The sequence below is a fragment of the Ursus arctos genome, unplaced genomic scaffold, assembly GCF_023065955.2.
Source record: "Ursus arctos isolate Adak ecotype North America unplaced genomic scaffold, UrsArc2.0 scaffold_12, whole genome shotgun sequence".
Taxonomy (NCBI): domain Eukaryota; kingdom Metazoa; phylum Chordata; class Mammalia; order Carnivora; family Ursidae; genus Ursus; species Ursus arctos.
The window spans coordinates 72,464,749-72,489,361 of record NW_026622786.1 but is presented as its reverse complement, the minus strand read 5'-3'; the positions used below and the strand labels follow the sequence as shown (position 1 = coordinate 72,489,361).

At 53.3% G+C, this 24,613-nt stretch overlaps 3 protein-coding genes across 6 annotated transcripts in view; 1 reads left to right on the top strand and 2 right to left on the bottom strand.

Moving 5' to 3' along the window:
* Positions 1–357: 357 nt before the first annotated feature.
* Positions 358–2,723, top strand: GUCA2B (guanylate cyclase activator 2B). The gene is made up of 3 exons (XM_026497449.4): positions 358–477; positions 1,547–1,733; positions 2,422–2,723. Exons 1-3 carry the CDS (start codon positions 388–390, stop codon positions 2,499–2,501), a joined length of 357 nt encoding a protein of 118 aa, XP_026353234.1. The 5' UTR covers positions 358–387; the 3' UTR covers positions 2,502–2,723.
* Positions 2,724–6,057: 3,334 nt separating this feature from the next.
* Positions 6,058–7,435, bottom strand: GUCA2A (guanylate cyclase activator 2A). Its single transcript, XM_026498357.4, has 3 exons — positions 7,308–7,435; positions 6,602–6,797; positions 6,058–6,309 (listed from the first exon to the last, which is right to left on the bottom strand). Exons 1-3 carry the CDS (start codon positions 7,380–7,382, stop codon positions 6,245–6,247), a joined length of 336 nt encoding a protein of 111 aa, XP_026354142.1. The 5' UTR covers positions 7,383–7,435; the 3' UTR covers positions 6,058–6,244.
* Positions 7,436–17,212: 9,777 nt separating this feature from the next.
* FOXJ3 (forkhead box J3) overlaps positions 17,213–24,613 on the bottom strand; it is a 144,432-nt gene continuing 137,031 nt past the window's right edge. For all 4 annotated transcript variants that reach the window (XM_026498354.4, XM_044383921.3, XM_044383923.3 and 1 more), the window contains 2 exons: positions 22,216–22,323; positions 17,213–20,213 (listed from right to left, as the gene is read on the bottom strand). In XM_026498354.4, the coding sequence (XP_026354139.1) occupies positions 20,098–20,213; positions 22,216–22,323 (224 nt within the window). In that variant the 3' untranslated portion in view covers positions 17,213–20,097. The remainder of the gene's footprint in view (positions 20,214–22,215; positions 22,324–24,613) is intronic.

Genomic DNA, 24,613 nt, shown 5'->3' with positions numbered 1-24,613 from the left:
CTGGTGACCTGGGGCAAGTTCCTTCATCTCTCGAGCCTCATGGTCCCTGTCTGTAGAATGGCCTCCCCATCCTTCCACGTGAATAGGTGTCTTCCGGAGCTGAGGTACGTGGTGTGTCCAAGGCCCTCCCACAGAGCCCCCTGCCCCAGGCGCCTGCCACACAGTACCCTCTTCTTACGTGCTCTGGGCCTCCCTGCCCTTATCCCCCTGGCCCCCTTCCTGGGAATGGGCTCAGGGCTTGGCAAAGAGCCAGCCAGCTGTCAACCCCACCCCGGCTGGCCAGTTAATGAGTGACCAAGGCCCCGGAGCCCGGCCTATAAAGAGCTCCTCACCGGGGAGGCGGATGGGAGCCGGCGGACAGCGGCAGTGGGGTACGGACGGAGCAAGATGCATGGCAGAGGGGTGTCGGGGCTCCTGTCCGGGGTGGCTGTGGTCCTCCTCCTGCTGCTGCAGGGTGCACGCTCGGTCTACATTCACGTGAGTCCCTCCGGCCACCGTGCCCCTTGCCTGAAGGTCCCCAGGGGGAGAGGCGGGGATGGAGAGGGGACGCTAGGAAATCCGTGGGATACAGGGGCGCAAGCGCCCAGGGCTCACCCCCACCCCGAATCACAACCCAGGGACCAAGACAGCTGGCGGGTGGGGACAGCCAGAGTGCTGATGGCAATGACGATGGGGATGACAGCAGTAATAAACCACGGCTAGTCAGCACTGCTCTCTCAGAAGGCAGGTCCTGGTCAGAGGTCAGAAGCTGGAACAAGACGTGGTCCCCGCCCTTAAGGAGCCCCAAAGGAGAGGGGTCTTCCTGGAGCTCTCTGTACTCCCCGTTGTACGGGTGGATGGGGACAGTCCCCGGGAAAAGCCTCTGGGCAGGTGCTGAGCTGACCCTGCAGGCGGAGCAGGAGGCGGCCAGGCCCCGAGGGCGCGGACCGCTCCAGGCGGAGGCACAGCTCCCACTGAGGCTCAGAGCCAGGACAGCTGGGGGCCCGGGGCTCCTTCCAGGGCCTGCCTGCGGGGTGGCACGATGCCGCTGGCCAGCAAGGACGGGGAGGTCTGTGGCCCTGGGTGTCTGTCACAAGCCTGACTCTCGGTGGGGCCTCCCTCTGAGGAGCGCCAGCTTCCCCGGCCGCCCTGGCCTCGGCTTGGGGGTGCTCATTTTGCCACGTCGGTTCGGGGGTGATCAGCCAGTTACCGAGCGGGGCCAGCGTGCCAGGCACTAGGGAGGCGCGTTAGTCAGATGAGACTCCGAGTACGGAAGATACAGGCGACCAGTTGGGAAGAGCTGGGATTTGAACGAGGGCTCTACTGGTCTCCAAAGCCCGTACCTTGAATCACGTGCTCCCCCACCTCACTGTGACCTCAGGTACAGTTACTGGGGGCCTGTGACACCGTGGGGTGTGAAGTGTCAGGCACCACTCCCACCTTCCAGGCTATCCCCCCTCCCAGAACCCTCCACGAGAACAGGGAAGGCTCTGCGTGACCGAGGAGCTCTGGCGTCCTGGCCCAGGTTTTGATACCCTCTCATCTCCTGTCCCCTTCGGCCCGCTAGCACCAAGGCTTCCAGGTCCAGCTGGAGTCAGTAAAGAAACTGAGTGACCTGGAGAAGCAGTGGGGGCCCAACCCCCGCCTCCAGACTCAGAGACTCACGCCCTCCGTGTGTCACCACCCGGCCCTGCCACCGGACCTCCAGCCTGTCTGCGCATCTGAGGAAGCTGCCCAGGTCTTCCAGTCCTTGAGTGAGTTGCCCTACCCCCGAGGAGCTTCCTGCCCCTCCCTCGCTCTCCTCCCCACCACCCAGCTCCGCCACTTCACGTTCTTTCTAGCAAGCACCCAGTGGCTGGGACAGCGACACGCGAAAGGCTCAGCCTCTGGCCTTCCCTGTCTGGGTGCTGCAAGTCAGGCTCGCCGGGACCCCCCTCGGCCCTCGCATCAACCGTCCTAGCGGACTTCACAGATGGGAGGGAAGGGGGCCCAGGGCCAGGACGCTATAAGCAAGGGCTTCAATACAGGGGGGACATGGGGGATGCACGGGGGACCGAGGAGAGATAGCCCACGTCTGGGGTGGCATAAGGGGTCCAAAAGGCTTCCAAAAAGAGGTGACATCTAAGCCTAAATGTGGGGGAGGAAGCAGAGCTGGCCAGCAAATGTGGCACCCGCGAAGTGCCAGGCCTGTGCCAGTCCCTGTGCCCGGGCCCCTGTCCTCCTGAGAGGGCCAACAGGACTATCCCTGGCCCCAAGGGTGTAAGGGGCTGGCCCAGGCACCGCAAGGCAGGAGAGGCCTGGGACTCGCCCCGGAGCCCAGCCGCTCCTGACTGTGGGAGAGATGCTGTGCTCGCCATCAGGCCCTCCCCGGGGCCGGCCTTCTCCGCTGCCCGGCCCCCGGGTCCCCCGTTCAGCAGCTGCCCGGTTTCCTCCCCTGCCCAGAGAGCATCGCTAACGACGACTGCGAGCTGTGTGTGAATGTCGCCTGCACCGGCTGCCTCAGAGAGGGCCGGCTGCCCTGAGCCCACGCAGACACTGCCCCCAGCCCGCTGCACCCCCCACTCCGTCCGAGCCCCGGGGGGCCCCTGAGTGCATCATTGCCACCACCGGCCGGAGGCCCGAGCGACTGGACGTGGCACGACACGTTTGGACATGTGGTTGGAGGGGAGTTTGGCCCCTGAGGCAACACTGCTGTGGAATAAAGATGCCCCAGCTACCTACACCCCGAGTCTGGAGTCCATGTGTCCGTCCCTGGGAGCCCCGGGCAGGGCTGCTTGGGAAGCTGAGTGCGTGAGGAGAAAGGGTGATCTCAGGGTAGAGTCAGGAGTTTCCCAGTGTCCGGCGCCTGACGAGTCGGGTCAGCAAGCCCTATTTCATATTGGAGGAGGGAGGCTGGTGGGGGGCATGGAATGAGCCCCCCAACATCACAGAGCTGAGATGCTGCAGAGCGACCGGACCCATCTGACCCTGCAAGCAGAGCTCCGGACCTGGCCCAGCGGCAGCCAGAGCTGCTGTGCTCCCGCCCAGGATGCAGGGGAGTGGGGGGAAGAGTTTCCCCTGGGAGGTGGGGCTGCACCAGTGGGTGGGTGCAGGGAAGAACCCCACGGTGCCCCCTTCCCAGGCCGGGTGTCTGGACGGCCTCTGCCCCGGGGCTCCTGAGAAGATGGGCCTTGGCCTTCACCCTCACCTTCCTGAGCTCCCTCGCTTCTCAGGCTCCCCAGGACCACCTGGCCAGCTCCAGATGGAAGACCTTTCCGCCCTCTCTCCATCCCGGCCGCCCTGAGGACTAATAACAACAATAACCCATGTCAGGGACACCTGGGTGGCTCAGTAGGTTGAGCACCTGCCTTCGGCTCAGGTCATGATTCCAGGGTGCTGGGATCGAGTCCCACGTCGGGCTCCTCACTCAGCAGGGAGCCCGCTTCTCTCTCTCCCACTCCCCCTGTCTGTGTGCTCTCTCTCCGTACCTCTCCCTCTCTCAAATAAATAACATTTTTTAAAAATTCAAAGTCTATTGAGCATTTGCTGTACCGTAGGCCCTACTCTAAACTCACTGAGTCCTTGAAACAGTGCAATGAAGCAGGTACTGTTCGACAACCACTCCACTTTACAAATAAAGAGCCCCAGGTGCAGAGGGAGAACGAACTCGTCCAGGACGACAGGCTCAGCGGCAAAGCCGGCTTCTTCCCAAGCAGACCGGGCCAGACACACGCTCTGAACCACCATGTTACTGCCTCCCCGGGGTTCGGGCCACACCGATGATGCCTAACAGAGAAGCCCCTGCGTTCTCACAGCTGCGGCCAACTCCTGGGCCCTTCCACAGGGTGGGCTCCCCCGCAGCCCCCGTCTCGGGCAGCCAGAGAGGAGAGCCAGGCACAGAGGGGCCATGGTCTCCGAACTCAGCTTACCCAGGGCCAAGGCCATGGCGAACTCCCCCAGACCAGCTGCCCCTCCCCACTGCCCAGTTCTGCTCATGAGCCCTGCCGCTTCCGGCTCCGCCAGGCCGCAAACCCCAGAGCTCTAGTTCCTTCCTCTCCCTCACCCCACAGGCAAGGCGGGCTGGGGCCTTCGCAGTACCTCCCGTGTCTCTCGGGCCCAGCATGCCAGAGGGACACCGCAGCCCTGCTCTGATTGGGTCCCTTATCCTTCTGTGGATCCCCAGCGCCCCGTCTCACATCTAAACTGAGCGCAAGCACCACCTGGCCTCCGCTCCCGCGGCTCCCTGCAGCTATGCTGGGTCCCCACCTGCCCGCGGAGGAGGCAGTGAAGGGAACTGCCACTGGCCGAGCACCTACTACGTGCCAGGCCCGGGCTGAGCCACCTACACAGAAACGGCCACAGCGGCACGGGCGGACGGCCTACTACGGGCAGACGGGGCTCTAAGAGCTTTTCCTGTTCTACCTCATTTAATCTTCGCTCGGCCCTACAAAGTGGGGCTTCTTGTCAGCAGCATTTTACAGACGAGGAGTGTGAGGGGAGAAGAGGCCGAGCACTGGCCACAGCCACACAGCTGGTAACAGGCGGAGCCAGGATCCACACCCAGAGTCCAGGCCCAGACTGGGAGCGTTAAAGGGCCTGCCCCACCCCACGTCTCATCAAATCCCCCTGCAACCCGGGGCAGTGGGGTCTGTTAGCATCCCCGTTTTCGGGGTTTGAGGAAACCAAGTCTCAGAGACGGGTTCACAACTGTAAGTGACATGGGCAGGTTCAAACCCAGCCCCGTGTGCCTCCGAGGGCCCACCCCGTCCAGCCCACAAACACTTCCGGGGCCTCGGACCTTCCTGCTTCTGTGTCGGCACCTAACTCCACCTTCTGGAATGCCCTCCGCCTCCCTACCTCCCGATTGCTTTTGAACGTCCACCCACCCCATGCACATCCCAAACACTCGAGCAGATGCCTGCCTCCCCTCCTGCTTCACAAAGCCTCCCCTGACCTGGCCCTAAAGACCCCTCACCCTCTGAATTCTGCAGCCCAGGGAATTCTGCCCGAACCACTCCGGGGCATTCCCCTCCACCCACCTCTCCAAGAAATGCCCTGGTCTCTTTCCCCATTCCCTCTAACTTGCTGACAAGCAGCCCTCTGTGCCTCACCTCCTCACCCCTGTCTGAGCCAGTCTCAGCTTGATGCTGGTTCCCCATTTTCTGGTTTGTTTGTTTTTACCATTTATTGGTTCTCTGTTTGCACACGGCCTGAACTCTATGTGCGTGACATACACATTTACAGCATTATCTCACCGAGCCTGGGAGGCAGGTCCTCTCACAGTCCCAGTTTTACAGGGAGGACACTGAGGCACAGAGAGGGAAAGTGACTTTGCTAGCATCACACAGTGTGTGCGAGACCTGAGGCCGGACTGCGGACTGCGTAGCTCTGGCAATCATCGGTGTGGTGGGCTTCCCCCGCTCTGGGGGTCAGAGAGACCTCTTCAGGCACAGAAACCCGTACAGCACAGTGAGGCCGGCGCCCTGCGAGGGGTGCAGCTGATCAAAGTGCCCACAGAGCCCCAGGGAAAGAGTGGGAGATGGAAGACCCCCTCCCCCGGGGAGGGAGAGGCTTCTGAGGAGAGGCCGTGGGAGCACAGCCTTGGGGCCTCAGCGGGAGTCTATTTGGCGGGGGTGTGGGAAGAGGAGCTGAGCATAGGCCGGGGGAGCAGAGGAAGTGGTGAGGGCCCGGCTTGAGCTGTGGCCCCGGAGAGGGCAGGAGGCTAGGCTGCGGTGGTCAGTGGGGGCCAGGGCCTGAGGAACCCGGAGCACTGCCGAGCCAGGCCAGTCTCACAGCCGCTCCAGCCACGTGGGGGGCCCGCATGCCCGCAGGGACACCTGTGCTCACTCGGGGCTTAGCCGCTCCCGCACCTGCTGCAGATGTGACAGAAAAGCGGGCGGTCCACCTCCCCCATGGGGGTCCGGAGGTTGGGGTCCCCTCAGTGCCTGTGTGTGGTGGCAGCCCCTGGGGGGGCGAGCTTTATAGGGGGAGGCCCACTAAACTCTGGGCGTGCAGGCCAGGGGAGGCACCCTCATAAAGCTGGCCTACAAGTCCACCGACGAATGCGGGCAGGCAGGAGGCCACACAGGAGGACTCTGGCAACTGGTTTATTAGCTGAGGGTTGGAGAGGATCTTGGGAAACACCTGCAACTCGGATGGGTCAGGGGCTGGGCCTCCGCACGCCGCCCCAGGCCAGCCCCTCTTCACTCCTCCCCTGGAGGCCCGGCGGGCGGGGCTGCGAGCTGCGGCGGGGGAGGAAGAGGCCGGCCGGCTGTCCTCGGCCGTCCTAGCATCCGGCACAGGCGGCGAAGGCACAGATCTCGCAGGCGCTCGGGTCCTCGGCGATGGCCTCTGCGCGGGAGAGATGGGTCAGAGAGTCAGAGCCTCCCCTTCCCTCGCGCCAGAGCTTGGACATCGGCCACCGAGTCCCAGGACAAACGCCGCCCGTCCGCTCGCGGCGCGGTCTTTCCGCCGCGGACGGGTCCCGCTCGAGCCCGCCGGCCGGAGCGGGGATCCCGCCCAGAAGGAGCGAGAGCGAGGGCCCGAGGGGCCGGCCGACCCACCAATCAGAGCACGCCTCCCGCTCCCGGGCCGCCAATCAGGGAGCTCCCAGGCCCCGCCCACCAGAGAGGAGGCTGCCCACCCAGCCTGTGCAGGATGTCCTGGGCATTGGTCTCCTTGCAGAGAGGCTTGAGTTCTGCGGGAAACTTCAGGTGGCTGCAGACTCGGGGAGCCGCGGGCCCAGCACTCTTCCTGCCCTTCCAGATGCTGGGCTCCTGGAGCTCCCGGAGGTCCTTGAGCTTCTTCACTGAGTCCAGAGGAAAAGAGAACCTTCCATCCTGAGAGAGACATGTCCAGAGCGTGAGGTCAGGCCGCAGCCCGCTCCGGGGTGTCCGCGGGATTCCCAGGACCCAGGCCCGGGGCTCTGGCTGCGGACAGGACTGAGGAGTAGGGTCTAGAATTGAATCTAGCTCTTCACTTCCCAGCCATGTGCCTAGGGCCAGTTACACAACTGCTCCGAGGCTGTTTTACTCCTCAGAAAAATGGGGACTGATAATCCCATTTTCCCAGCGTGGTCGTGGGGCCTCCCTTGAGGGGCCAGGCTCATGGCAAGCACCCAGTAAATTGGCGAATCACCTCCCTTTCCCAAACGGTTATTTCTCTTCTCTCCTCCAAGTTGGAAGGGGAAGGAGTAGGAGGCAGGGCTGAGAGACAGGTACCTGAGAACGAGCCACACCTGAGACACGCCCTCTGCTCTAGCCCCAAGGAGCGAGTGCTCTCTCAGGGCACAGGGCCTGGGCACTGGGGGCAGAGGGCCAGCCGGGCCAGGGGAGGGACACAGGATTTACCTGCACGGTGACTCCCCCTGCCAGGACAGCCCAGGTCCCGAGGAAGCACAGTGCAGAGAGCAGGATGGTATTCATGGCAGCAGTGCCCAAGAGGGAGGAGTGGCTGCTTCTGGATGCCAGAGGGAAACAGTGGGACTTTTAATGAGGGCAGGGTTACTGAGTAACCACGGGGGCTCATCAGCATCTCATCAGCATCTCATCGGCTTGCCTGTCAACTCAGGCCTAATCAGATAAGGCCTGAGACAGCCCCGGCAGATAAGAGATCAGTCCCGGAGCCCAGCAAGAGCCCTGGCCCCTCCCTGGGCTCCCACTTGAACCCCCAGCCAGGCTAGGTCCTGTGTTCCTTAACCAACCACACACACTCACCGACACCTGCCCTAGGCCAAGCCCCGTGCTGGGGTGGGGCTGCAGACCCAGCCCAGCCCTTAAGGAGGGAGGCCCAGACCTGGCAATGCAGGGTGATTAGGGGGGTGGGGGTGGATGGAGGAGCCATCCCACGCAGCCCAGGGGCAGGGAGTTCAGGAAGATTTCCCAAAGATGCTTGTGCCAGCACTGAGTTCTGGAGAATGGGTAGAATTTTCTTAGAGAAGGGGCCAGGAATAGACCATTTCTTGCAGAGGACACTACATGTGGGACAAGCAGGTCAGTAGGTCCGGAATATTCAGGGAAATGTGAGTAGTTCAGCCCAGGGAGAGAGGGGGTTCCAAGGGGGCTTCAAATGACGAGAGATGAGTTGTAGACCAAGGGAGGTACTAGGTTTGGCCACTGTGACTTTGAGGAAGGACTCTGCTCTGCTGTCCCACGGGCCCGGGTTCAAGTCTTACCTACTGCATGATTTTCATGTGTGTGACCTTGGGGCAAATTGTTTCTCCTCTCTGAGCCTTAGCACCCCTTGTGGATCGATACTACCACTACCTCCTACCTTGTGGCGTATTCTGAGGATCAGATGATGTAAAAACGCTTAGCTCAGTGCCTGGTACACAGAAAGCACTCAGTAAAAGGTCATCCCATTATTATGATTTTTACCAATAGCAGCAGCAGCTTCTGGTCCCCACTGACCACTCTGTTGGCCACCTGCCCATCTCAGCCACAGCCTGTTCTCACCTGGTGCTGACCTTGCCTGTCCTTCAGCCTTACATTGTCCGAGAATGAACTCCTCCCCTCTCCTTCCCGATGCCCTTACCCTGCTCCCTAACCTCCTCAGTCCTGCTGTTTCTGCCTTCCAACTACCACCTCCCCCACACGGGTGCCCTCCTCTTCTGCTCCCCTTCTTCCCCAGCTAGACCAGCCTTCTCTCCCCACCCTGACCTTTCTGACCAGGCTCGCCTCCTCCACCCTTCCTGAACATGCTGTTTTATCTGCCTGGAAGGCTTTTCCATCCGTCACTAGGTGAACTCCTACTCAAACTTTAAGGCCCAGACCAAATAACCCCTCTGTATCCCCAGTAAAAAAAACTCTCTTAGTTCCCATAGAACCAGATACATTCCCTTACTGGGGATCTTGTTGGGTAGGATTACCTGGGTGTGCTTCTGCCCCTCTAGACGCAGACCCTCTGGCTCAGTGCCTATTTCTTGTGTTCTCTTGTGAGCAAGGCCCCCAGGACACAGAAGAAGGAACGCCCTGGGAGCTCCATTGTCCTAATCTACACACAAACCAGGCCAGAAGCCAGGACGGCTTTCAGGAAGGGGACAGGGGCAGGAATCCCTGGGTGGAGAGAGTCGGTATTGAAGAAGGAACTGGAGGAGCAGAGCCTGACAGGGAGGGAACTACAAAGGAGTCCGGCCCAAGGCCAGGGTGGGGGAGGGCCCGGCAGGAAACACTGGCTCTCCCTGCCTTCCCAGGCCAGTCCTCAGAGCTGGACTGGACGTCCCTCCCCTCTCCTGTGTGTGTCTGTGTGTGGTGTTCACACACTGAGGGCTGTGTGCATGTGTGTGTGCCCACACTGGGGTCTGCACATCCAGTCCAGCCACACGGCGGCCTCTGCTCGAGGAGTGCGGGGTGGGAGTGAGCACTGGGGGAGGGGGAGGGACAGGATAGGCTCTGGCAGGTTGTGGATGGAGTCCAGGTTGAAGGGGAGGCCAGACATTTGCATAAGGGTCGAGTGTGCTGTGATTGGGATGGAGGTGAGCAGCAGGCAGGGGTCGGTATGCTGAGGTTGGCCCTGGCACTGAACTGGGGTGGGCGGAGTCGAGCTGGGTCAAGGTGAAAGCTGGCTAGGGTCAGCCTGAGGTTCTGTTTGGGGTTGGGGCTAAGCTGGGGCAAGACAGAGGAGCAGTCAGTGGTAGGAGTTTACATCAGGACTCACAGTGGGGTTTGAGTCCGGGGCAGGGTTAGAATGGGGCTGAGGGCAGGATTGGGGTGTCAGGTTAGGTTTGGAACCCAGAGCTGCAGGGATTAGGTTGATGTTGGGACCGCAAATGATGTGGAGGCTGGCGAGGGCCGGGTTTCGGATCAAGGTTGGGTAAGTATGGGGCTCAAGCGAAATGAAATACAGCTGAATATTCAGGAGGGGCTTGGGTGGGGCTGCTGTGGGCTGGAAGAGCCCTGTTTCTGGCTGGCTTTGGTTTTCGGTCTTTCCCCTCCCCAGGTACAGAGGGAATGGGGGGGCTTTGATTCCTCAAGCCTCCTTCTCCGCTAGGCCCCTAGCCAGGACCTACCTGGTATGAGGCAGAACTGGAACAGGTGGGGGGTTACGGGAGTGAGTCCTCCGTGCTGTGGGAAAGAGGAAATGGCTCTGAGGCCTCACACCTTTGGGCCCTGCCCTAACTCCACCTCTGACGTCTGCCCTGGGAAATGGGAACCAGCTCCCCTTCCCGCACCCTCACAATTCCCAGCCCAGCCCCGGCCCAGGTGTGAGTTCAGGCCCCCTCCCTGAGCTCCTGCGTTGAAGTGGCTGGGTGCTGGATCTTGGGGCCCTTCCCAGGTCCACACCTGAGTCCTGAGGCATTGGTCCCCGGGACCCCCACACGCCTTCATTCCTTATGGGCAGCAGGTGGGGCTGCGATTGCTGGGCTTCCCACATCCAAGGCCACCTCTTCTGGCAAATTCTTGCTCCTCTGTAGCCTTCCAGGCCATGCCGCCTCTTCCACCCACCGCCCCACCTAAAAACCCACCAGCGGCTACCACAGACCTTCAGAAGAAAACCCAGACCCCCTGGCCTGGCATTCAAGGCCCTTCCTGGTTAGTCCCTGCTCACCCTTCCACCAGGATCCCAAAAGCGCCCCTAAGAGTGAACCAGGAAGAAGGGCCCAGACCTGTTGTAGGTGACAGAGCTCTAGCTCTGAAGGGAGACAGCCCTGGGTCAGAGTCCCAGCTCCTTCAGTGACCAGCTGCGTGGCCTTTCCCAGACTCCAGTTTCTACATGTGAAAAACGGAGACAAGAACTACATTGTGAATTTCAGATTGTGAAAAATTTCCTCCCTCACGCCCAGCTCCAGCAAGCCTGGCTTAAGACATTCTCCACCTCCTCTGGGCTTCACCAGCCTCAGACGCTTTCCCTCCGTAAACCTTGCCAAACTGTCTGTCTTGCCCACTTTCCTCTGAGTTCCTGAAAGCAGAGGCTGCGTCATGCTCCGCTGTGACCCCAGGACCCATACAGGCCCGGCACTTAGTGGGTGCTGCTGAGCCCTTAGGGCATCAGCAAGGTCGTGCTATTTGCAATAATCCTAACACTCACTATGGATCGAGGGCTTTCCAGTATGGAAAAGTTAACCCTTGGGTTTGTGCGACCTCAGCATGGTTCCAACGTGCATGGTAAAGTTGGGTTCACTGGGGCCCAGTCCCCCCCCCAAGGGTGGGCTCTGCTTCCCGCCGGGCCGGAGGCCCCAGCTGACCCCAGTAGGAAAGGCCAGAAATGGAGCCCAAGTGGGAGTCTAGAGACCTCCCTGCTGACCTGTGTGACCTTGAGGAGGGACGGTGTGGCTCACATCTCACAGCCTCCCCATCCTGCTCGTAAACTCCTCCTGGAGAGTGTAACAGCTCTGGTTCCTCTAAGAGCCCTGAACTACCTGAGGAAGACTTGCAGTGTGTGTGAACCTCTTAACAGCTCCGGGAATATGTAAGAAATAACCGTAGAATCCCATTTTACTGAGGGATAAACTGAAGCTCAGAAGCCCAGAGATTAAGAGACCTTGACTTTTTCAAGGGTGCATAATACACAGAGGCCAGGTACAGTTGTATTGGTAGCGCACTGCACCGGGCACCCAGCCAACGGAGAGGACCAGTATGGACACAAGCCATGTGGCTACCTAGGCCTAGGGGAAGGCACAACTTTGCACATTCGTTGCCAGGTGCCCTGGGCAGCAGCTGCAGTCACAAAGCTGAAAATTCCAGAACAGAAGGCAGTTCTCACAAATTCCAAAGAAGAGCTTAAACATCTACTCGGTCCCTACGTCCTGCAGTATCTTCCTGGCCCCAGACTGCCATCTTTAAGGAAGGGGAAGGAGAAAGGAGCAGCTGCTGCATCAGACTCTGTGAAGTAGGCACATGATGCCCATTTTACAGAGGAGGAAATAGAGGCTCTCAGAAGACAGTGCCCAACATTACCCAGAAAATGATTGCTGAGTTGGAATTTGAAGCCTATTGGCTTGATCCAAGTCCAGGCTGGGCTGGAGGGCGTCCTCTCCTCCCCCAGGGGACAGTTGGCTTTTCATGTCACAGCCTTGTGGCCTGGCCAGGATGAGGCCGTGGTGGCACTCCATTCACCAGCAGCTGCCTCCTGTTCCCCCAACCTTCAGTCTGCTCCGAAGACTGTCAGGAAGGAAGGAGACACAGCTGGAGTTCTGGCCACGTGCCCCAGAGGCCACAGGCCTAGAGGGAGGACAGGACACGCGGGAAGCAGACTGAGAGCCATGAGAGAAGGTCCCGTGGGGCCAGGTCTGAGAACGCTTGCCAGACGAGTTGGCATTTGAGCTGGGCCTTGATCAACGGGCAGATTTGGACCAGACCAAAGGCACGGCAGCAGGAAGCACAGAGGGGAAGGGAGTGGGGGCGGGGGGCTGAGGCAGAGAATGTGTCAAGAGGGGCTTGGGCAACAGCCGGGGAAGGAGGCTTGAAATACCGGGCTAAGGGGTTCTGCCGTCCACCTCAAGACAGTGCGAAGCCCGTGGGAGCAGGGGAAGACCACGGGAAGAGCACCGCTTTCAAAGGACTGCTGTGGCCCTAGGGGTGGGAGTGGACTGCCCAGGTAGGGCTGCTGCACCAGACCTGCCGCAAGGGGAGGCGTTCCACCCCTGCCAGGGCTCCGGGAGGGCAAGGACGGTGTGCGGGAGTCAGCCGGTCTGGGCAGCGCAGCGAGAGACTGCATGTGCGAGGGGAGGACGGCAGGGCAGTCCCGGGACTAGGATGTGCCAGGGCCCGTGCAGCTGCCTTCCAACTGACTTCTCCTGGACGAGCTCATCAACACTTTGAGGTAAGGCATTCCATCCCCATTTTACAGATAAGGAAACTGAGGTCAGAGAGGATGTCTTGCCGGGATGGAATTCCAGCTGCTTCTGACTGCAGAGTCCGTGTTCTTTCCATTGGCTACTGTATTTTTCGGGCCTTTGGGGCCTACAGGGAACATGCTCAGCCCCAGGCCAGCCGCTCGGGAGAGACCAGCTTCTGGCCTGGCCTGGATGCTCTGCGTGGGGCCGGCTGGGGGCTGCCCGGGGGCAGAAGCAAATGGAGCTAGACCGGGGAACCAGCTCAGATTGGTAGGGAGGAGCCGCCACAGATGAGAAAAGGGAAAGAAGTCGCGTGTATGGCACCCACAGTCCCCAACCCTGACAGCACCTGGGAACCTGGTTCTCTCCCAGGACATGGGCCCTTGGGGAGATTCAAGCGGCTAAGAAGGCTCAGAAGGGAGGAGGGAGGCGGAATTCGAGCGAGGAGTTATCTCCACACCCCCCCCCCAGCATGCTTTCTCTATCGCGGCTGACGAGCCCACACAGACACACGGAGGCACGGTCACACAAGCACTCGCTCACACACACAGAAGGCCCCGTGGGCACCATCAGACAGCCACACGGCCATCTGCTGTCACCCTGTCACTCAGGAACGGGACTTCCAAATACCCCAGAGTCACACAGTATGTGTGCTTACACTCACACGGAACCAGAGGACTGTTCCCAGGGCGGCCTCTTGCCTGTGAACGTCATCAGACACGGAAAGGGTGGGAAGTGTCCTCAGATGTCTTTATTGCCATTGTCCAGGACGGGAAGTTGCCTCTCTGACCTTCTGGGGCCTGCGTTGAGAGAGGGGCATCTTCACCCTTGGTGACGTCAGCTCAGAGCCTGTGCTGGGTGAGGTGGGGTGGGATTGGGTGTGGTGACAGCCTTGAGGGAGGTCAAGGGCACCAGGAGAGTTTTGTGGAAGAGACAGGGCACCTCAATACGAAGAGCCGGAGGGAGGCAGAGCTGGCTTCCTGATCTGTCACCGTCCTCTCTCACTGGCTGTGACCTTGGGCAGATGACTTCACGTCTCTCAACAGCACTGTCCAGCGGCCTCCAAAGCAGCTGGGGCTGTTAACTTAGATAATGGCTCAAAAACTGGGTAGGGGTCTGGCAAATGTCGGCAATAACCACAATGTTTGTGACGGCCACAGGACAGTGTGAGTGCGTGGGAACACCAAAGCCTGATTAGGCTGAGGTAGGGCTGGGAGGGCCACGAATGTGGCTGGCCAGGCCACAGCCCTCTCCACACCTGCCCAAACAATGCCAGCCCCCAGCATCGGCGGCTCCCAGCAAGGCAGAGCCTCAGGACACTCAGAGAGTTTGGGGTTGAAGGTGGGGTGACCTTTCCCACTCTGCCTTGGGAGCCTATAGGGAGACAGCTCTCAGTGGGCCCCACGGCAGTGTATTTATTGATGAGAACTAGAGGGGCTCCTTGGCTCCCTCTAGCAACCTCTGATGTGGGAAAAGATTCTGGGGGCTGGCCACTGGGCTCCCTACCTGTCTTTGGGAGCCCGCAGCCCTAGGGGTTGTGGAGAAAGGGAGCAGAGGGAGCACAGCCCCCAATGGGAAAGGCGACCTTGGGAACCAGGAAAGGCACACAGCTGGCAGCCCTGTGCCCTCTGGTGGCCTCCGGTGCTCACTGCAGCCTCACCGCTTTGTTCTAAGGCTTCCATGCTCTGCCCCACAGTGGCGGGCACAGCGAGGAACTGACAGCACATTGTGGTGAAGAGGGTGGCTGGGTGGTATGAATCCCAGCTCTGCTGTCACTGCTGCTGCTATTATTATTATTACCACCACCACCACCATTTCTACTATTTACAAGCTGGATGACCCTGGGCAAGTGACTCAACCGCTTTCTGGCCCAGAATCTTCATTTACGACACGAGGTTGAGGATACTATCTACCATACAGAGTAAATACCGTCTACACGGCGCTTGGGAGAAGTAATGTTAACAAGTAGTACGCGGTAGCTGTCCTATTCTGTACTACCGGGGTCAGCGTTATTTAGGGGCCCTGCTTGTGAGTTGGAGGCTGGAGACAGCCCTGACTTGGAGGTGGATTCTGGCTCTGCTGCAGCCACCCACCAGGTCTGCGCTCTGCCCACGCTGACTAGTTACACATCATACGTGGAGGGAGACACACAGGGAGGTAAGCTCAAAATCACTCCTGAAAATCCTTTCAGAAGGTAGTACCCGTGTTGGGGATAAAGACACCAAGTCTCAATAAGGCCACCACGGCCAGCTTTTCTGATTCTTGGCTACAGCCTGCCTTTGAGGTAGCTGACTTGCATCCAAGGTCCACGTTGCACAGAACACGTGTATCTTTACCCACTGGAGTCACACTCGGCGATGACGCAGGTGCCCACGCAGACAGTACAGGGAAGCAGTGCCGGTTACGGTCTCAGGTTCAGACCTGCCACCACAGGTGGATAATCAGTAACAGCGCTCTTTCTGGCCAGGTGCGTACAGCGCCTTGGAGAGCTTTGACTGCACCGTGCCCGCCTCTCTTCTGTAAACGGGGCAGTACGGTACTACAACGCCAGGTTCCTGTGTAGGTCAAGACAGACAATGTGTGTAGGAATTTTAAATTCCTGCCAAGTAGAGGACACTCCCCACTCCTCCCCTTCCCTGAATCTTCCTCTAGATCCGTGACTTTGACCAAGTCACTTCCCTCTCTGGGTCCGAGCTCTCAACAGCAAAACGCAGGGGCTGTATTAGATGATTTCTAAGGCCCCTTCTGGCTTGAAGCCTTCAAGAGAGTTAGGATTCTAGGGAGTTTAGATGTAGTCAAGCCTTACACGAATGCTGATGCTTACGTGGCTTTCACAGGACTGCTTGATCCGGCTGGTAAGGGCACATCTATAAATAGCAGCCCTTTGCACACTGCAACATGTCAAAGCCTTGAGAATTAAACCTGCATCTTAATGATCTCGTTTACTTTTTTCATTTGATTAGCCCAAAGCTGCACTTCAACTGCGCCTGAACCAGCAAAGAGACCAGATTTAACTCTGCCCTTAACTACCGCCCTTCAGAGGCCCTGCTAATGACCAAAATTCACCTGTAATGGGAGAAAAACAGAGCTCCTCCCTCCAAGAGACACACATAAACTGGTGGGCAGGCATTACCTCTGGCTTTGGGAAAATTCTCTTTTGGAAGGCAGTGACGTAAAAAGAAATGAGCTTTGGAGTCAGACCCAGACTGAATTATCCCAGGTCCTCTATTAGCTGTGAGAACTTATTAAGCAAGTTAAACTTTCTGAGCCTCAGTTTCCCCAACGGTAAAACTGCAATAAACAGCTTTTCCTGGCAGTGATGTACGGGTTCAGTTAGACGCTGCAAGAGGCCCTGGGCAGGATTATGGGATTGGCAGGAAAGCCCTCCCCTTGAGTTAGGCAGACAGCAGCTTCAGATCCACTTCCACCAGTACTGTTGGTCTGCCCAGTGCTTAGCCTCTGAACCTGTTTCCATATCATTCAAGTTGGGACCCCACCACTTACAGGAGTGCTGTGCTTGGTTCTTAACCAGCAAGCCATCACTTCTTCTGCTTTGATCCCCACCCCTATGCTAGTCTAGCTTCCAAGCCTGGCTCAGAGCAGTGGTATAAATGGAAAAACCTTCACCTGTCTGTCCAGAACCCTTTGAAGACTCAACTTAAGTAGCCCATGCCAGGCTGAGGCCTTCCTGGACCATTGCCTCAGCCCTCAGCATAACCTAACTCCTCACCATCAGAATCCTGCCTTGCCAGGGTACACCTTCAGAGCAGTTCCCCTGGGCTGTCCCCTGGAGCTGGTGTCTTTGCCTGTCCTGGGTTAAGTCTGCACTCACTAAAGGCAGGAGTTGTGGCTTTCTCCTGAGAAGGCTGACAGGAGCGTGGGCTCAGCAAACGTTAAGAAGCTCCATTTTTACCTTCGGAAGGTAGCTCTCTGGGGAGGCACATCTGGGGGCAACAATGAGGTCAAGGATACAGGTAGGGTAGGGGAATTTCTTGGAAGTAGCAGAGGATGGTGTAAAAGAACATGACATTGGAATCAAATGACCCAGATTCAAACTCAGCTCTGTCACTTCCAATAAAGGATCTGGGTAAGCCACTGCACCTTTGAGTTGTAACCACACTGTAAAATGAGCATAACAGTACCTACTTAGCACAGCACCTGGCAGATGCTTAGTACTTTTTCATGTTCCAGGTACTGTTCTAAATGTTTAAATGCATTAGTTAATTTAATCCCACTACAACTCTAGGAGATAGGTATTATTATCCTATTTTGAAGGCACTGCAAATGAGGAAAATGAGGCTCAGAGGAACTAAATAAGTTCCCCAAGTTCAAAGAACTAGTGAGATATTCCTAAAGGCAGCAACAAATGGGACACACTCCCCAAGACCACAAGGACTGTCTGCAAGTTTCTGCCATTGGGACTGACTCCAGTCTTGTTCCCCCAACTGTAGCACATGACACAGGGCCAACTGTTGTTGTAAATAGAGTTAACATAATATATTTATTTTAAGTGCCATTCATGCATATCAGTTCTGGCAGCAACAATCCTAATGACACTTGGGGTATTTCTTTACAGCACTAAACAGTTACAAAGAATGGGTGCCGTTCATCATAGAGGCAAAATATGAAATCGTGCAATAGCAAAACTGTAGAAACATTAAAACACTGACTGTCCAACAGCAGTACAGAGAGCAGATTGTGTTTGCACAAAAAGCCAATGCATTTTCATCACATATATACAATATAGATATGTACACATCACCCTCTGAATGAACAATATCAAAATACTCTATTCCATTTGAAATAATCCCCGGATTGATTCCCTCCCACTTCAAAGGACATCTGAGAGACATGTATTTACAAGAACACACATGAATACATTTACATTTCAAAAACTGCCACAAATGCCAGTCGGATTATTCTCCTGGACAGAGTACCCCCATTTGATTATATGCATTTATTATTCTTTTCCCCAAAAGTCTTCAGTCAATTTAAGCCCCAAACAGAACTTGCTCTGCATTCACAACTACCAACTGAAAGAGCCACGAGAGGGGAGGCTCCGCACCTCAGCAGGTGCTCTGGTGGCCGGAGCGCACTGAGAAGGCCTGTCTGGGGCTCCAGGGCCGCCCGCGGCACAAGAGTGCCACGCGTCTGAGTGCAGGCTCTGCCTCCAGGGCCATCTGTGGTAAGTTTAAATTCTCATAAAAATATTGATCACTGCAAATCAGTAAATGACTGCCAAATGGTAAATGCGCTTCACAAAATTTGTAAAATCGTCATCAGTGGTTTCTACTCAAATCATTCAAGGTAAGACTGCATTCCAATACCTAAATTGTTTAAAGTGCACATTGCTACCCAAGCAATTTTAAGTTTTCAAAACAGCTATTTTGGTATCTAGAAAACAGTGACTTGAGCAGACTATTGAAAATCCCACCCCACCCCCATTTTTTCAAGTTTTTGCTCTGCAGGCTGCTATCTCATCTTGCCTCTGATCTGTGTAAGAGGGGCCTGTTGGCTGCCTTGCCAGAATCCTCCGATTTTCACTGATCCAAGGGGCTGGAACTGAGCTTCCTCTTTCATGCCAAGCAGGGTCCAAACAACAGGAACATAAAGCCCTTCCTTTCTCCCCAACCTCACCAGCCTTTCCTATGGCTGGCTTCCCAGTGATTCATTAAAGGCATCATTCTATTAAAAAAAAAAAATACCCACACACATTGACAAACACTCTCACATACACACATACAGAAACAAAGATGTCTGTTTAGTTCAAGTAGAGAACACTCAACCACATTATCACTAAGGCTAATTAAAGTGATTTAAAGCATGGCTGATAGAGACTAGAGATGCTAAAAAGCAACCAGTAAGCAGTTATTACTCCTTGATTTGATGGAACATATCATTCCCCCATTATAACTGAAAGAAATTCTGCCTTTTTTATGGTCTGAAGAACCAATTCAAAATCTATTCATTTAAAAAAAAAATCTCATTTCTGTTACTTTTATTATAAAACTAAGACAATCAATCCATGCAAAGTAACTATGATACAATATGAAACAAAACAAAAAATAAAAACCCCAATGAGGCACACGCATTTCAAAGAAAGTAACCCAAATGTCATGCACACAGACACACAGAGCAACAGAAACAGCAGACCACTTAAGGATACTGCACTGAAGACTGAGGCAAATAAAATGTTTGTGTGGCTCTATTCTCCTCAGTGCTTCCTAAATGGAAAGAGAAGGAGTGAGGAAACTTGTGTTATACACAGTGCCCTGCTGTTCTATTGCCCAAATGAACTCTGATTCGAATTCCAGAAAAATGCTATTTAGCTAATACATCTCAATCAGCAGGAATGCTAAGAGAGAGAAATATACTCACATGGTAAAAGGACTGATGATAAAGAGAATGACACAAGCTCTCTGATTGTCTTGTCTGTAAACTCTTAAAAAAGAAACCAATTCTGTGCTTTCAGACACCACACTTCTCCTTAATGAACCCAATAGGAGCTGAGCATTCACAGAAGGTAGCAATAAATATTAAAATAACACTTTTGAATAATAAATACATGAGTGAATATGGAGGCAATGATTTTGTTAAAGAGCCAAGCAATGCCCAGCTGCTAACTGATCAAATACATTTTAGAACTGTTATAATGCAGATTGAGGACAACAGACATGGACGAGGTACAACATAAACTCCGTAATCCCCCAACCATCAAAACAAATTTGGTCAGTTCTTTATGCTGCTCAGGAACAACATGCCCCTCTGGACTGTTTGGAGACCATCAAACTCTGGGTTCTTTGACTTAGTAGAACTCAATACCCACATTTCTGAAAAAGATTAAATAAGAAACTGGGCTTTGAAAAAATCTATTTCCTTTCAGTTGCCTACATCAGTTAAAAGCATCCTGCAGAAAATAGCCTAACAAGGAATAAAAACTCACAGTAACTTTCTTTTCAAGACGTAATAATCCAATTAGAAAAATCGAAGCCTTTCAGTAATTTTTGTACATATATTTACACATATGTATCTATAAACTGCTTGCAGCAAAATAGGCTCTGTCTGAAAAAATCAGTCTGGCACTTGTGGTCAACATCAAACACAAATATGCAAAAGCCGTTCAAATCACACAACAGTTAGGAGCTACATAGGGCAGCTGGCAGGGAGACAAACATGTAGTACTTGTTTGGGTCAGATAAAAGCAGTAAGTTATCCAGCTAAAATCTTTTTGATTGTCTTCAAAAGAAATTTTGATAACATCGGTAAAGTGATTAGCAACTCTGTTTTCTCAACTGGATTCTCTTAAACCTTTCCCTTCACTGCACAGAAAGGTGACGCTGGGGTCTGGTGCCTTGCAGAAACAAGCTCTACACAATTGAATCCCAATCAAAGTCATCCTGGATGTCGTCTGGAGGCAGAGAGCGCCGCATCTGGAAGGCTTGGGAAGGCATCATGTGCTGCTGGTTCATGGCTCCGTGATGGCCTGGAAGGAAGGAGGCAATGTCAGTAGAGATTTAGGTAGAGAAGAAAGGAATAAATGAACACCTACTGAAGACTTCCTTTGTGCCAGGGACTCGGTGCTTGTTATCTCCCTAATCCACTCAGAAGCCTTCACCCAGGCGGCTCTCAACCACCCTCACGTTACAGATAACAGGGCTTGGATTTAAGAGAACGGAGCAAGTTACCCAAGGTCATACAAGTAGTAAGGGGAAGAGATTTGAATTCAGTTCACTTGACTCCAAAACCCACGACTGTTTTGGTTACACCAGGAGGAAGCAAGGAGGGCATAAAAACGCTAGGGTGCCCAAGTGCTGATGCAACCCTTTCTCTCAGTTTGTCCTGTACCAATACATGTTTCAGTAACATGAACCGGCTCCCATGAGAATGGTAAAAAGAGAATGATGTCAGTGTACCAGTGAAGTCACTCTGGGTCATCCTGAATTCTCACCAGCAAGTTAACTTTTGTGCCACCAAGTGACAGTGGGTGAACACAGAGAACATCAACACAGCTGAGTGCAGGGAGGCCACGGTAGACCAGAGTGGAGTACAGGATGCCCACCCTCCCCACACTCCTCTCCTTAGATTACTGTGGCTGTGTGCAGCTCGTGCTCCCCAATTTTGGTGCATTCTGCCCTTGTCTCCATAGCTTTGACAAACCCCCTTCCAAACCAGACTTTTTTCTCAAGTAATAATCTCTATTTATTTGCAGAATTCATTCTTTTATTAGGAATTAAACATATCTTTTTAATGTTGTGGAATTTTTACTGAATTATTGCGGTTTTGTTTGATTTGCTTGATCTGATTACAAAGTTTTAAGCAGTCTGCTGCTAATCTCATTTTTCTTATAAGCCCTGTAATTTTTAATGCACCATTTTATAAAATGCTAAGGTTTTCAATATATCACAGTATAGCAGAAATGCCTATGTTTACTTATTTTTTAACTTATAAATTTCTTACTATGGCACCAGGCACTAATTTAAGTGATTTACCTCTAATCCTCATTTAATGCTCTTAACAACCCTAGGAGTTAGGCAGTGTTATGAACTCCCTTTAATAGACAAAGGTAGGAGGGTTAAGGCAGCTATCAAGTGGCAAAGCACCAAAATGCAAACCCTGGGAATCTGGTTCCAGAGTCTTAACTACCATATCTTGCCACCTACAAGTCCTGGTGAGTGCTGAGAACAAATAACACTTAGTCCTCCCATTCATCAAAGAACAGGTCACCTGGCCCCAACTCCTCCTTCACTAATACGGGGCAAACACTTCTTGGGGGGTTTTAAATTCACATCTGCACATGACCTTTCCGTTCCTTGAGCAGCCTAAGTGGACGGCAGCATGGTACACGAGAAAAACAACGAACTCTAAATCCAGATATCAAGACTTGAGTCTTGGTTTGGTCACTTAGCAAAACTGGTGGCTCTGGGCAAGTTATCTCCACTCCTGAGCTAGGACTTCCTCATCTAGATTATCCTTAAACTACCTTCCTGATTAAATGTAACTTATTCTGCATTCAGGAACCCAGGAGGGACAGTTTATGAACCAGTGACTCTGCAACTTACCTCTTCTGTAAGAGACTTCTTCAGAAACTAGAGCTGGAGGGATGCCAGCAGAATGAACGGAGCAAAATATATATGAGCTAATCAAAGACAGTTCTTGAAGCCTGCTCAAGTCCCACCAAAGTCAAAAAGCCTCAAAGATACCTAAGACCACAGGACAAGCTCTATGTCCCTGGACCTCTTTAGAGAGGCAGGACAATAATTAGAATCACAGCATCGAAGAGACGCAGGTTATATGGTCCAAACACCAAATGACACTTGAATCCCTTCGCCCAGCACTGAAGCCAAGTAACTGTGCAGACTGTCACCCCATCCTCCCATACCAGGGATTTCACTCCCTCCTGAACAGCCTCGCTCACGCTGGGACAATTAAAGTTTTTTAATATTACACTCTGAGTACCAACTGTAAGACAACACACTCCAAATTACCTGCAATTGTCGTTCCTGGAGTGCTGAGTGCCTGTGGGATGTGAGGGTAACCAGGGGGCGGCATCACTGAAGGAGGGAGATTTTGCCTGGAGTCTATGTACAAATTTCCTATCAGATTGAAAAGCAGAATGAAGGAAAACACACTTGCATAAATAAAACAAGTAAAGCACTAAAACCTTAATAAAATTATTACCTAAAACTAAATTAAGCAGGTAAGGCGAGAAAAGAGACAGAAAAAATTACTTCTTTCAGATGCTAATCCCAAAGGTGGTACCAGGCTGAGTGTGAATACACTGATGCTAATTCTGGCACTACCTCTTTTCTGTCTGGAAGCCTGCAGTCAAGTTGTCTTTCCTGTTGCTGTGACACATCTTATAACAGTTCAAAAGCATTTTCTTATCTATTTGATCATCTGAGCCTCCCACTCAGTCCAAAATGAGGGCAAAACAGGGATTATCCCCATTTTATGGATGGGGCAACTGAGGCTCAGTAAGACTAAGCTGACGTGCCCAAACACACATCAGTTTAACAGGGTGAGCACTAGAATCCACTTCTCCTAGATCATAGGTTCTTTCTACTAACTGCTGCCCTCTCTCCTTGATTTTCTCACTTTCAAAGCAGACTTATCTATGTGTGCCCTAGCTGATTAACAAAATGAATGGAGGCACAAAGTGACAGAAACATTTGCACAAATTTAAAAGAGCTATACCAAGTAAAGGTGATGAAAAATGTATTATTTAGAAGTGTGACGATGGGAAACAGATCTCGTCTGAATGGCATTTCTGAAGGTTCTTAATATATTTTCGCTGACAGGAACCATTAAGAGTAACAGCTCTAAAATGTCAATTACGCTGCACCCTAATGCAAAGCAGAAAGGGAAGGGAGCAAATGTCACATGCCCACCCCCAATTCCTCCTGGGGCAGAAGAACTATAACACTGGCTCACATTGTATGCAACATCTGGAATTCTGGAAAGGCTATTTTCCCTTAGGTATTCTATCTACTGTGTCACACAAATTACAACTGCATCTAGCAATGCTATAATCAAACTGGAAAACAGCAACCATTTTCCCAGAGGCAACCAAAAAGATACTCAAGGTAGGAACACTTTATTTGGCTACTCACAAGTTTTTACCTGTCACTGGAATGTCAGACTGTCCACGCTTAAAATAGCCTCTGAGACGCCTAATTCAGGCCTACCTCTGTTCATGCAGATGAATAAGACTAGAGAGAAAATGAGACAGAACCAGGAACAGAATCCACCACTTCTGACTTCCAGCCACTGCTTTCCAAGATGACATGCCTTTTTATAGTGAAGTTTACAGTTAGAACTAAGCTCCTTGACCAATTTACCATACTGAAGATTTAGTAAGAAAAGAGAGAAGAGCTATACTAAGCTGTAGCTCTGGGATAGTCTTAGAGAAAAAAAACCCACCCCCAAGTGCTGATCAGCCTTCACATGAGTGGCCAGCACACCTTCCAAAAACTGCAGCAGGCTAGAGGGGCCACGCCGCTCTGAATAACAAGCTCACTCGTTTATCAGTGACTTCTCAGCCTGTGTTATAAAATCTTATTAGCTCTCTTTCTACTCATCCGTAAGAGCTCAAATCACAATCAAAAGACAACTGATTTTTATGGAAATTATTTTTATATTTCTTGTTTTCATTTCTCTTTTTTGGCTTAGTAATTCTTACCTTAAAGGGGGAGTGAGGTAACAATTAAAGAAGAATTATGGGAATAAACAAGATCACAGGAATAAAGGGTCACCCACATTAAACAAATAGCCTAACTTTCTGAAATTCTGTCACATTCCTAACACTTTTATTTTCCTATAGAAATTCTCATTACTCCTCTTTTTTTCTCATGTTCTCATTCTATTCTAAACAATGAGAGTCAACCTGGACTTTCTAAACAAGAAATTAATTTCCAGTGTACTTTTCAAGGACTTCTGAGATCCTACAACATTTAGAACATGTAAGTTATGAGAATTTAAAAAATCAAATCACACAATGTATTTATTGGAAGTGGACTCTTGTTGAATGACCATTCATTCAAGAAGTTATGTTTGAGGCCTTGCTCTAGGCACTGAGTATACAGAAATGAAAAAAACAAACTCCTGTCTTTTTTTTTTTTTTTTTTTTATTTTAAAGGTAAGCTCCACACCCAACCTGGGGTTTGAACTCACGACCCCGAGATCAAGAGTCACATGCTCTGCCAATGGAGCCAGGCAGACATCCCAACAAACTCCCTCTTTTTGAAGCATACCCTCAGGCTGAGGATGGCAAACAAAGTAACTTAATATGTTATGCACGCTACAGAAAAAAATAAAGCAGGGAGAGGAGGACAAGGATGCTGGACAGTAGTAACTGCCGTTTAAACAGAATGCTCAGGAAAGGCA

Coding starts and splice junctions, on each gene's coding strand:
- GUCA2B (XM_026497449.4), top strand. CDS start 388: ATGCATGGCAGAGGGGTGTCGGGGCTCCTGTCCGGGGTGGCTGTGGTC. Junction 478..1,546: donor CACGCTCGGTCTACATTCAC/GTGAGTCCCTCC, acceptor TCGGCCCGCTAG/CACCAAGGCTTCCAGGTCCA. Junction 1,734..2,421: donor CCAGGTCTTCCAGTCCTTGA/GTGAGTTGCCCT, acceptor TCCCCTGCCCAG/AGAGCATCGCTAACGACGAC.
- GUCA2A (XM_026498357.4), bottom strand. CDS start 7,382: ATGAATACCATCCTGCTCTCTGCACTGTGCTTCCTCGGGACCTGGGCT. Junction 6,798..7,307: donor CAGGGGGAGTCACCGTGCAG/GTAAATCCTGTG, acceptor TGTCTCTCTCAG/GATGGAAGGTTCTCTTTTCC. Junction 6,310..6,601: donor GGACATCCTGCACAGGCTGG/GTGGGCAGCCTC, acceptor TCTCCCGCGCAG/AGGCCATCGCCGAGGACCCG.